Source organism: Pleurodeles waltl, chromosome 5 (genome assembly GCF_031143425.1).
Source record: "Pleurodeles waltl isolate 20211129_DDA chromosome 5, aPleWal1.hap1.20221129, whole genome shotgun sequence".
Taxonomy (NCBI): domain Eukaryota; kingdom Metazoa; phylum Chordata; class Amphibia; order Caudata; family Salamandridae; genus Pleurodeles; species Pleurodeles waltl.
This window is the reverse complement of record NC_090444.1, coordinates 1,723,326,922-1,723,339,811: the sequence shown is the minus strand read 5'-3', so window position 1 is coordinate 1,723,339,811 and position 12,890 is coordinate 1,723,326,922. Positions and strand designations below refer to the sequence as shown.

Sequence of the window (12,890 nt, the reverse complement as noted above, 5' to 3'; positions counted from 1 at the left end):
TGGGGACCACCACCTCCCCAGGGCTTTCATTATTAAAGATGTGTGTGTGTGGGAGGGGGTGGCTTGTACCACCTCCTAAGGGCTTTATTAAATATGGCAAGGGCATGGGTTATAGTTACCTTAGAGAGTGAGTTTTAGTTACCTGAAAGAACTCTAACTATAACTGCTGAATTTTTATGGTTTTGTATGAGTAAACTCAGAACCTAACTATAACGTCCCTGTAACCTTTGCTTTTTTCCAGTGAAATTATACATATATATATATATATATATTATAATATTCTAGACAGAAAGAGAGAAAGTTTGCACAAAAATAAAAGAAAGCCCGTGAGAAAAGAGAAGATGTGTACTGTAAATATACACAATGGGAACATTTGATAAGTCAATTTAGTTATAACCAGGTATTGAACACGTAGTCCTAAAACTATACTCGGTCTTTAAAATATGTAAAGTTTCTCTTCAGAAGAATAACCAGCTTATGAAGGCCAATGAGACCCCTTTTTTGCATAGGATTTAGGTGTTGTTAGCCCCTTTGCAAATCTGCTGCAGTCATTACAACGAGGACATCTTTTATCTAATCATTCCGATGTTAAGAAGTAATTATTAGTTTCACAGTTCATAATCGGACTTAAACAATCAAGCAACGTACACGGATGTCGTTTAGGGGTTCAAAGGGGTTGCAGCTGTGACCACTGTTTTGTCTTTTGCAACCCTTGGCACTGTTTTTGCAACCCCCACCTCTGGGGGTGCGGAGGGGGGAACTAGTCCCAAGATCTGATGGTAAACAGTCTCCAGATGAGCGCTTCTATTATTTGTTGCTTAGACAGGGATCACGTTCTATAAAATACATTCAGCAGAACAATGCACACAATTTTGATTGAAGAAAAAAGTGAAAAAAAAATACACATTGTTTAACAACTTATACGTTTTTGTTATAGTGAACACATGAAAATATATTTGTTTGAACAAAACCTTCACCTTTGTACTTAGCAACAGGGAGAGTGCCTTTCAATTGATCGTAAATCAAAACTTTAAAGGATACTGTAAGCCAATAACATAGTTCATATTCAATATAAGGCAACAATACGTTCGCAGAGGTCATAACAACTTAGTTTATTTTATCTTTTTTTTAAGTGTTGTCCTGTGATTATCGATACATTTTAAGTTTTTTATGTACACTAGAGGAACCAAAATGTTTACTTGGCATATAATGTCAGCATTCATACTTAAGGTAGTATCTAAAATAGACATTTATTTTTCATTGTAACTGCTGTGTTATTGTATTATTTTGCACTTATTATGGGTTAAAAGGTCATATGACATAATTTCCTATGATGTCATTGAGGTTAAAGTATGTATGATACCACTTCCACTAGCTCTGGCATTTTTTGGAATTGACTTCCAAGGCAAAATATATTCATGTTTAGCAATTTAGTCACATAATTCTCTATATAAAGACATATCAAAGTTAGTTATTCATTCCTGTCACAATTAATATAAAAGCATATATAGAAAGTTATTGAGATGTCACTGGTGGAAGGAATTATTTTAACACGGTGCCCTTCAGAGCACACAAATAAATGTATTAGTCAATCGTTTATTTAGATAGATATTTAGATAGATGTGTCATAAATGCAACACATTTTATTAACTATTAGGCCTTCAGTTAATAATGTCCCCATTATCCAAACACCATATCTACTTTCTGCCCTGACCTTTAGCTAAGGCAAAAGAAAGCATTACAGTGCCCTGCTGCACCTTGTTGACATTAGAATATGGTTTGTTAAGGATAGAAGGAATGTATTGGGTGGTACTTAGCGATAATGAATATGAATTGGGGAATATGTAACTTTAATTTAACTTTATTGTATTCTCTTTGTATGGGATCACAATAAGAAAAAACTTATTGAAAAGATATTCTTCATAGAAGGGTACATCAGCTGCATACAAAAAAGTATGGATAAGAGAAAGACCTTTCCTCATCCAGGATATTTCCGCCTTGCCCCACAATAGTGTCACCCTGTTAAACCATAACTTTTCCAACCACAGTTATGGAGTGGATGCCGGTGGTAGTGACAAATAACATATATCACCAGTGTAACATCCACCACCTGCCGTACACATGGGGTCTGATTTAGAGTTTAGTGGACAGGTTACTCTATCACAGGCATGACGGATATCCCGTCTGCCTTATTAAAAGTTAATTATCCTATGGCACTTGTAATAAGGCGGACGGGATATCCGTCATGTTTGTGACAGAGTACCTGTCGCGAAACTCGAAATCAGACCCTCTCTGCATCTTGGATTGCAATCTGTGTAACTCTATCTTTGATACAAATATTCATGACTTCCATTTGGTATTTTTTGTATCTTTGAGGCCTTAGATTAGGAATTGTCACTTCACATTTTGAAACATATTTGTCAAGAATGAGAAATTCAATATCATTCATAGTTTCTTTTTGTTTAATCTCCTCTTTGATCCTTATTGACTTCTACGTTTCGTCAGTGCAGATTCAGCCCAAGTATAAATCATGTCAACTTTAGTCAGTGGCAGATCTACATATGCATCAAACAAATATTCAGTATAGATGTAATGTGTTTTGGCATTCCTTGGGGACGGGTGAAACTCTGGTTGCAAGTATTATTGGGGGAGGTTCCCTAAAAATAATATGTGTCTGTGAGTATGTGTAAATGTGTACATCTGTGCATATTTATGAGAGAATGTGTGTATGTCTGTCATTTTAATGAATCTGTCAATGTGTTGTAATCGTTTTTGCTTGTGTGCAGAATTCCACTCTGCCAATCACAAGTGGGCCGGTGTTACTGCTCCAGTTCCCAGGTGTGGCAACACCGGACCCACTTTTACCAGGCAGAAAAACATCCAGTAACATAATTTGAGGCTTCGGCCCCAACATCAGCCAAGCCTGTGCCCATACCCATTCTTCCACTGCCAGGACACCCTTTTCCCCTTTCACGCTGCTGTTTCAACCTCTCTCTGTAAGCCCCTGCCAAGCACCAACTCCCGGGTCCCAGTTACCTCCAGATGAGAGCAGGTGGTAAATGTTAGTGTTAATCCTCCCAGAGAATGGAAAACCGGGCAGATTTCCACCATGTTAAACTGATCTGCACATCCCACTCTAGGGATAATAAGTCATTACTGCATGGCTCTACCGGCATGTTACTGCACAGGAATGTTGATTTTTCTCCCCACCAGTATTGTGCAACAAAATCAAGCCCTTAGCCTTATATTGCCAAATGGATTTGGTCACTATTGTCGAAAGCCATGCCTAAAAATTTACTTTATAACAAAAAATAATTGTTAAGTTTTTCTATGATTATGGAATGAGTTTAAAGTTAAAACGTGAATTTACTTTGTACTAGTAAGTCCTGTTGCATTAAAACTCTTAGTTATTCGCTTTAAAGCTCTTGGTTAGTTATGGTCCCTTTTTAAAAGTTATTAGGAGGCACCTGTTTTGCTTAACGTGTATTATGTTTTGTTAAAGTAAATTCTTATATTAGTGTTGATGAGGTTCTCTGTTTTATTCTTCTTTAATTCATAGGTGCTTCAGAACTGGGCCCATTTTCTGATCCCCGCCAGTTTACAAGCATTTCGTCCTTGACGGAGAGTCGTTTTACCAATCAACGAATGCACTATCCGACCACATTTACCTACACTCCACCTGTCACTTCGGGCATGTCTCTGGGAATGTCAGCGACCACCCATTATCACACTTACCTACCACCCCCGTACCCTGGCTCTTCACAAAACCAAAGTGGACATTTCCAAACAAGCAGCACTCCGTATCTCTACTATGGCACTTCGTCAGGATCTTATCAGTTCCCCATGGTGCCTGGGGGAGACCGTTCCCCATCCAGGATGCTTCCACCCTGCACCACCACATCGAATGGTGGCACCCTGTTGAATCCCAATCTCTCCAACCAGAATGATGGCGTGGATGCTGATGGTAGTCACAGCAGCTCTCCCACAATTTTAAATTCTAGTGGCAGGATGGATGAGTCTGTATGGAGGCCTTATTGAAATTACTTTTGATGGATTTAAATCCTTTTGTGCAACCTGCTCGTTTAAAACCAAAGTGCCTTTTTTTTTAGAGTTTACTGTTAATACAGTGGGTATATGCAACATAAGCGGTAAACTGAATTGTTTTTTAAGACCAAGTCATACATTTCCATGGAACCTTTATGCTGTTTATCATGCCACATTTCCATTCACACTCCAAATGACACGGTTTTGGAAAGGACAGCTGTGCTACTGTGAGCACTTCAGGGACTACAAACATCAAGAAACATTTCAGCAAGAGTCATAGGTAGCCTTTTTCCGGTCTTAACTTGCATCTACATTTTGTTCAAGTCAACAAAATCCACGAACTGATTTGTACAATCCAGTCTATCTCACTTGTGTACAATGAAGGGAACACCTTTCGCAGGACTTTCATATTAGATGCAGACTAAATATGCAAAATCCATCTTAACATTTTAGTTATCAGAAGACTTGCTGCAGAAGAAAGCATTTGTTGGATTGATCATCACCGTTTCATACTGTAAGACATTCCTTCTCAAAGGTACCCATCGCTATGGACCTTAATGTTTAAGCATTGAAATATTTTTTGGCACTGACAGTTACCAAAAATAATTTTGTTGTGCCAAATGAAAATAGCAATATCAACTGTAGCCATAATTTAATAAATACTGTTTGTGTTTGGCTGTATTTTTGTAAATTATGAATATATATAAAGTTTGAGGTTAGTTGCTAAACCTGATTCATTATATACGTCTAAAAATATTTATAATTATTTAATGACCTTTGGACCTTTAAACATTTCTCATTGTTGCAATATGTTGATGACTGGTCCCTGATAGTGATGTTTTGTTTATTAGAGCATTATTTCAGTGGTTTAAAATTCGAACCCATAAATGAAATTTGTTTAACATAATTAGTTTTCTTAAAGAAATCCTACATCTAAAAACAATGGGCGCAGCTTATCTTTGTAACTTATGAAGGACGTTTTGTTGTTAACTTGTGTTGGATTTGTGTTTGCCTTAGAAGCCGTTTTGCCTTTTAAACAATAATAGTTTTGTTAAAAGAAGAAATCTAAGCAAAACTTATCAGGACCCTGGAAGCATAAAATGCTCTACTTGGGTCGACATTTCTTTGTGTCCTTATGTTGGAGCCGTGGATGCGCATTTAAAAAGCACAAGGCACTGTCTTGCAGAAGAGTGAGTGAAACTGAATTTTCTTGCTTATACTGGCAGAAAAAGCCAGGCTAATTAAGTTTGTCCTTTCACCGCTATGCCAATGCAAGATTCACTCAAGGTACTATACGTAATGGTTTTACTTTAGTGGATCTTTCATAGATTCGTCTTCTTGGATTATTTCCCAATGTAAGGCTGGGAATTATTGGTAAGAAATATTAAATCAGCAGTGTACAGAAAAACATTCATTTAACATTGCATCTTGTAAAGAAAACTAACCAATATTGCCTCTCACGAGTGTCGTGTGATGACATGCACAATATGATTATTATAAGCAATATTGTCCAAGACATTCTTTGAAAATACTGATACATTCCTCAGAATTTGGTCTCACTATGTCCTCTTGAGCAAACTAAAAATCTTTCCCTTTTAAAGGGTGTATACAAAGTATGCTTAAAAAGATCATTCTTTCCAATGCTCATGTTTCTTTCAAGATGAACGTGCTAAGTGATTCTATTTATTGTTTGTATGTGGTAGCTTGAAGCTTCCACGTGATCATTTATTTGTAACTGTAAAATATACATGTTCTCTTTAACAGCACTTAAAACCAGTGTCTGGTTACACATTTCAGTTGTTTGTGACTTAACAATGAACAATGTACTGCCAGTGTAAGCTGTTTTTTTATTTAATAAAAGGTACTAATTGTACAATATTTTGTATTGCTGAAAAGGGTTTTTTAAAGAAAAGATTTAATGTACGGGTTTTAAATCGAGTCCGGATTGCCTTGTAATGATGTTGTCAGAGTGGCTGCAGGCAGCAACCCAGAAGCACACCGTTTAGATTTTGTTGTAAAAGTCAAAAATTTGGTTTGCTTTCTGGGTGAATCTACGGTAGAGTGGGATGGATGGTGGGTTTGTGGATTACAATCCAACACATGTTTATATGCTGGACTAGTAGATCATAACTTCAAGAATGTCTCAGAATAGTTAACAAAGGAATGGACACAATATGCACGTAAACAGAAAACATGTTGCAGGAAGGTGGTTGCCACGTGGTCTTGCAGGAAGCATTTGCAAATATTTAGGAGCATGTTAGTGACAGGATGGCTTGTATAACTGGCATCTACAAGCCTTCAGTTAAAACCCTACAATTTGCCCATTATTTATTTATGGTCAATCAAGGATCTGAAATTATTCAAAAATATTTCTTACAGCTCTGAGTGCCTAGCATTTCACATCAGGGTGCAAAGAGGTGGCATAAGGAACTCCTTAGACTGAAAGTGAATCAACTGCCTATCTATCAACCTTCAGAAACGGCTATAAGAAGTCCCGTTCCCAGTAGCTTTTCCATCTTGATGGGATCACAGTGGGACCACTCTACCTCCATCTAGATCGAGATGGCCCCAACGAAAAGGTGATTGCACCAATCCACACCATGTTAGGAATCCTAACCTTTTCCATTGAGGGATTCCGTACGCACCTCATACATCCCTGCACCACTAATGTATAACAGGTGGCCCGTAGTACTTTAGTACGAAGTACTGCAAAAAGATAAACTAGCCCAATTTACAACAACAAATAAAATGAAAATAAATGTTACTATACAAGGCTGTCCTTTTGTAACCATTTGTAAGTAGATAACCGGGTAATGAATGTATCATGAGCCCCACATCCATCTGTTAAAATTTTCAAAATCTTTCTATTTATTAGTGCCTGGCCAGGCACACCCAAATTGGCATCCCTGCTTGAAAACGTGGTCACTTGCCCCAACCAATGGGCTCATTGTAGCAAATAAACCTTTTGACACCCAGGTTTGCAACCAAACAGCATGACCCTAGATGAACTTGTTATTGATATTGAACTATTGGGTCTCCCGGTTGCCGTCAATCCAGGGTATGACTTCACCATGTTGCTGGACTCTTAAGGGAATGTATATTGTGTCTTTGTCGCTCGGTTACTAACTTTTGCAAAAAAGAACTATTTTAATATGCATTACTGCCTATTCATCACCTTTTAAGCACACTGAGACCAAATACATAGCAACAGACTAGTTAGTACAAGACAAATAGTACAAATGCCTACTTTCAGAACATAAGTAGTCGTAGTAAGCCAAAGCACCAACCTCAAAGACCATGGTGTATATGTGTTATCGCCCTACTAGTTCTCAGGAAGAAGTTCAGGACTTCACTTTTGAGGCCTCAGTGACCTGCAAGAGCCTTGCTTGTGACTTTTGTTGCCAACATGCAGAAATCCATAAAGCAAGCAGAATTCACCCTATTGTTTATCGTTACTGCAGAACACAATCTTGGAAACCCTGCCTTGTTGTCGCTTTAAATTATCTTGCATTTCAGTTTAGCATTTTTGTCTGCCAGAAGTTTAACATATTCTGTTTACTTCCTGTTTACACGTACATCTTTGCTTTTTGAATGCAATTCGTTCAAACATATCAGCCAAAACATTTTGTCATGTTGTGTTTGTTAACTAAGGTACTCTAACTGACATTCCATTTTTTAGAATAAGCACAATATTGTTACATTTCTGCTGAAACAAGGTACTTGTAGCATTTCCAATAAATATGAACTTTATAGGTGCTTGGTATTTTTAAATCATGCACCACCATGCGTTGTGCTTAGTGCCACAAATTTCTGATTGTGGAAGAGTTTACTCTGACTTCAAAGGGACTTTTGTATCGTATGTTGCAAACTGTACATTGAATTGTTTATTTGCTCATGGTTTTAATATTAATATGATTTGCATTTTCATTTCCAATAAAGTTGCTTTTTGTTATGTTTTTCTTCTTGTTTCTTTACTTGTGAAGTTCTGTTTACCATTATGGATTCTATAATACCAAACTGGTCACATTCAGATCTGCTAATGATGTCATTATGGACATACACATGCTCATTTAAGGATCTTGGAAAATACTCTCCATAATGCTTAGTATTATTTCTCGTGGTCAGACATGAATTCTTGGTACAGCTAATATGAAGAAGTATTAAAACATACACAGGATAAATAGTATACGTGCCTATCCATCTAATTTTTTGGGTCTGCAACGTAATCTGTGAGGTAGAGGTGTAGAACTCCATCCCCGGGCGCTATTTTCTCAGTCACTGTGTCACCTCTTACCTCTTCCTGACTGGAAGGGTATTGCCCACCTCTAAAAAAACAGAACACTGGGATGGACCCCGACATGTGAATATTCTTCAGCTCAGAAGAGATTCAACCCGGAGTAGTGTATCACCAGAGCCTGTTTTTTTTTACCTCTCTGGTAAGAAGTAGTCGTAGCATTGTCTCGTGTATTCCTTTTTTGGGTGGTACAGTTTTGTTCTTTCACTGTCTCCTTATGGAAAGAGGCATATTTCTGATTGCATCTGATTAAAAACCCCTTCATCTCTCTTGCAAATCATTCCCATGCAATACAAGTAGCAGACAGTTTTTGGCTATTAACCCTTAGAGGGCTTATTGTGAGTTCTTATTTCTCCAGCATTGTATATTTCTTAGATTCACATGCTGGAGTCATTTCCAGCTGTAAGTCGGGAACCCTTGGTATTCATTGTAAACCTAGCTATGTACACATACACTCAACAACATTGAAAACAGCCAAAGACTATCCACCTCATTTTGTGATCCAAACCTCGGCCAGTCAGATGGAGAGACATAGAGCTCATTCCTCCCCAAAGGCCCCACTGCTCAGATTTTCTACACATCTGGTGAATGAAAAGAGCTGCTCTCTGCTCTTATCCAAAAGCATTTTAAAGTACATTCCACTCTCTGTAACTAGTTGGTACATCTTTAACCCCTTCTGAAGGAGGTGAGTCTAGTGCTGCTTTTTATCATTGGGTAGCTTGTTGTTCAGCTGTTTCTTTAACCTTTGTGATTCCTGTGGTGCTATGAAAGTATTGTATATGACCTTAATACCAATGGATTACATTTTCTTCACAAGAATAGGCATGCAAGAACTTCAGTACCAAGGCCATGGTGCTTAAATTATCTTCTCCTGGTTGTTATTCTGTTAAACATGCTATCTCAGAGGTCAGTTCTAACACTAAAAAGTCCAAACTAGATCCTGATATCACAAAGAATCCTTTTAAGGCCAGTCCTCTGGCAGTGATGTGCCTTTGGGTTATGATAGCAAGGGCCAGACATCTAGCACACATGACAGCCCTCTGTCACAGCAAATATCCAGAAAAATAGCAATTTATCTTCTCCAAGTACCTTGCAGGGGTCTCCCAAATCTTCGTGCATAGTGACATCTCATGCAAACGTTCTGTTGACGAGGAGGATGGTATATACTCAGTAATGAAGAAATCACGATCAGTACCTCCTTTGTCAGCCAGCAAACCTATATTGGTGATGATTATTGCTTAGAAGATGAGCAAGGACCTGTTGATGGCTAGCAAGACCCTCTTGGTGATAAGCAGGACCTCGGCAACAGGCCGTTCGTGGACAAAGACCATACTATTGACGATGCAAGTTTCAATGGCAATCCTAACAATGGCATCACTGTTGGATAACTTTGAGGCCAGTAAATTTGTTGAAGACGTCAATGTCATCAATGATGCAAGCTTTGATCACATATTATATATTAGTCCACTGATGTCTGCTTTTCCACTGCAATCAGTTATTTCAGTGTTTCAAACTACACCACAGCCTCCACCAAGGTTACTCGGCATGATGATTTCAGTGATGAGGACCCAAACAATAAGGTAGAACAAGAAATTATGCATATGTATTTGGATGATGACAGAAGGCAGCATTAAGAATCTGGTACACTCACATGGATTTGGATATACAACTTATCCACAATAATGACTTCGAGGAGGAACCTTGCTGTCATCATTGCCAACACAAGAACAGATGATGCTTTAGAGACCAGTCAGCATTCCCAGAAAAGCCAATGGTTCAAGTGCTTGAAAACTTTCATTGAAGGCCGTGCTTCAGGGCTTCAATGGAAGGCTGCTCCTGCCTACACTTTATCTACCACACTTTGCCTCAACCAACAGTCCAGACATTGCTGTCTGAGCAGGTAGCCTTTAGCCTCTGCCACTTTCTTATAAACAACCCAAAGCTGATATTTGTCTTTCTCAGCTGCTTACACCAGACCCTCATCATGTCCATCCTGGACCGCTGTAGGAGCGTTCTGAAGATTCAGACAATTACTTTTCTGATTCTGACAGCAACAGAAGATAAGGTCAAGACAATAAAGATTTTGGTAACCAGAGAGATCATTAACAGGACCGACTTTCTCCAAATAATCAAATGACTCAGTGTGATGCATACGTTCCTTTAAGAGACCTGACCAAAATCCCATTCCACACGATTCTGTACCTACAGATACTGCGAAGATCCAGAGCCACGTAGACCCTACCGCTTAACATTGCAATATACCAATACCTCTTCTAGAGTCTCTAGAACACAGAGTGCCACCCTGAGTCAGAAAACCACTAGAACTGGAACCACCCCACAAAACATTGAACAATATTTGAGTGAGATTGAGATGTGAAAAAAAGATATTTAAAATGACACCTCATACAAATACGGGGCCACGTTGATCTCTCATTATCAGTACTGTTGTTCAAAGTGACTGGATGTTTGTTAACAATACATTAAACACTGAATACATGCATCATGCATGTGCGTTGACTCTGGCATGGCCAACACAAGCCCAATAGGCAGTCAACCACTCCATGGGCAATGTCCCATATACACTCTAACCTGAAAAATCACATTCATCTCTTTGCTCACCCAACTCCCTTTCTAAGAGGGCCTGTTGGGACTTGTGGGAGCCAAACTAAATGGAGGTCATCTAAATGAGACAATAATACGATAGTCAGAAAACACGTAGCCCATATTTGCAGAGAGAATCAAAGTGATATCAGAAGCTCACTGCACATTTTGTAGCTCTAACTTCGCTGCATTCCTACCGCCATGATCCTGAAGATAGAGCATGCTAACAGCGGCTTCCCTTTTGAGATAAGGGAGCATGGCGGTCATTTCTGGTCAAGTGGCATGTGTCAGCAAGCTGATGCACTGAGTATGTCAGCTTGATGACGTAACACATCAAAACAAAATAGTCTTAGGTAGACAGTCATAGCAGACACCATCTTGAAAAGGAGATCCTTACTGTTAGAAGTACTGTATTTACTCTCAAGGGGTTATTTGTAAACAAATGGCATAAAAAGTACCGTATATCAAGGGTAATTCCTCCTGACCAATAATTATGAACTTTTTTAGGCCATTATTTATTAACAAAAAACATTTTTTCAATAAAAAAGTTTTTTAAAAATTGAAAGTGGTGTCTAAAACGGGAATGTTCTGTTGCAGATTCAACACAAAGTTCATAGGGGTCCTAAAGTTAATTTTATATAACACCCCGTTCGCCAATCTACCTTCATTTCACTATACAGCATTGTTGTTTCTACATCATACATTTTGGAGGACTCCGTGTCACCAACTGCAACCCCAAAGGTCAAAATTCATAAAACAGCTCTAGCAAAGAGTCTCCTCCTGTAGCCCGCTGGCCACTGCAGCATCGGCTGAATGAGGAGCAAAGCCCGTTGATCAAGCATGCCAACTTTGGTTGGGTGAGGGCTTGTGCTTCAACGAGTCAATGCTTCCAAACACCATGTAAGACCAAGATACTGAGTAAACTAATCTGAACCCCCATCTGGGAACAGTAGACTCTAGTGTTTATCTGTCTGGTTGGGAGACTGTGTGCTGGACCGTAACTTCTCTCAGTCCTCTGATTTTGATATTGTGTGATTTTATAAAAATCCCACCCTCATTTCTCCACTTCTATTTACTAGAATTAATATATACACAGAAGAGAAAAGATAGCCAATATTGAGTTTCAAAGATAGTTTACACCTGCATATTTGTTTGAACAATGCGGTTTATGTTCAATATAGTAGCTTGATATCCTCATCGTGCACTGCCAACTAGGCTAAAAAGCTCAACAAGCAAAGGATGAATGTCCTCTTGATAGCCTTCAGGTAAACTGGGTGATGCGATTCTGCTTTGCCTGTCTCGTTGTGGCCTGTGGTTAGCTTTTATGACATTATTTAGTTGTTGAAACTTTAGGAATAAATAATTAGAGGGTGGCCTGTAGCCCTTTAACTTATTTTCATTATGCAATAATGTGTTCTTTTGAATAATAACACAAAAATGACTTAGATATCAGCTTTTTAGGAACTGTGTTCATTATCCAATAACAATGAATTAAAACTGAAGGGGCAACTTTAGATCAAGTACTGAAAATATCTTCAAGTAAACATGATTATCACGTTAGAAAGAAAATAAACAAAATAAAAGTGCATTCTGTGTTAATCACATGTAGTAACTTTTCATTGATTAGCATAAGTAATTCCAACAGGGGACAACATAGAAGAGAGAAGACATAATAATCATGACAGTACCTATCCAGAGTTAATGACACACTTCCTATTTGATTCTAATGATAAGGCTAGGGTATAACTCAGATCTATGGCAATTCTCGACCAACTGTGGGAGGAAGTTCTCACTCATATGAAGAATCCAGCCACAATAGCAACATTGGCAACATGTTTGTGAGATCAAAACTGGTTCAGTTATCTCTGCAGCAGCCCTGTTTTGCTCATGAAACCATATGGCTCATTGTACTACTCCACTTGACAAGAAAAGTTGTCGTCAGGAAACAGTA

The 12,890-nt window shown here is 38.4% G+C and overlaps 1 protein-coding gene across 4 annotated transcripts in view; it reads left to right on the top strand.

Moving 5' to 3' along the window:
* Positions 1-7,996, top strand: part of RUNX2 (RUNX family transcription factor 2) — a 283,911-nt gene extending 275,915 nt beyond the window's left edge. For all 4 annotated transcript variants that reach the window (XM_069236101.1, XM_069236102.1, XM_069236104.1 and 1 more), the window contains one exon: positions 3,560-7,996. In XM_069236101.1, the coding sequence (XP_069092202.1) occupies positions 3,560-4,038 (479 nt within the window). In that variant the 3' untranslated portion in view covers positions 4,039-7,996. The remainder of the gene's footprint in view (positions 1-3,559) is intronic.
* The last annotated feature ends 4,894 nt before the right edge of the window (positions 7,997-12,890 follow it).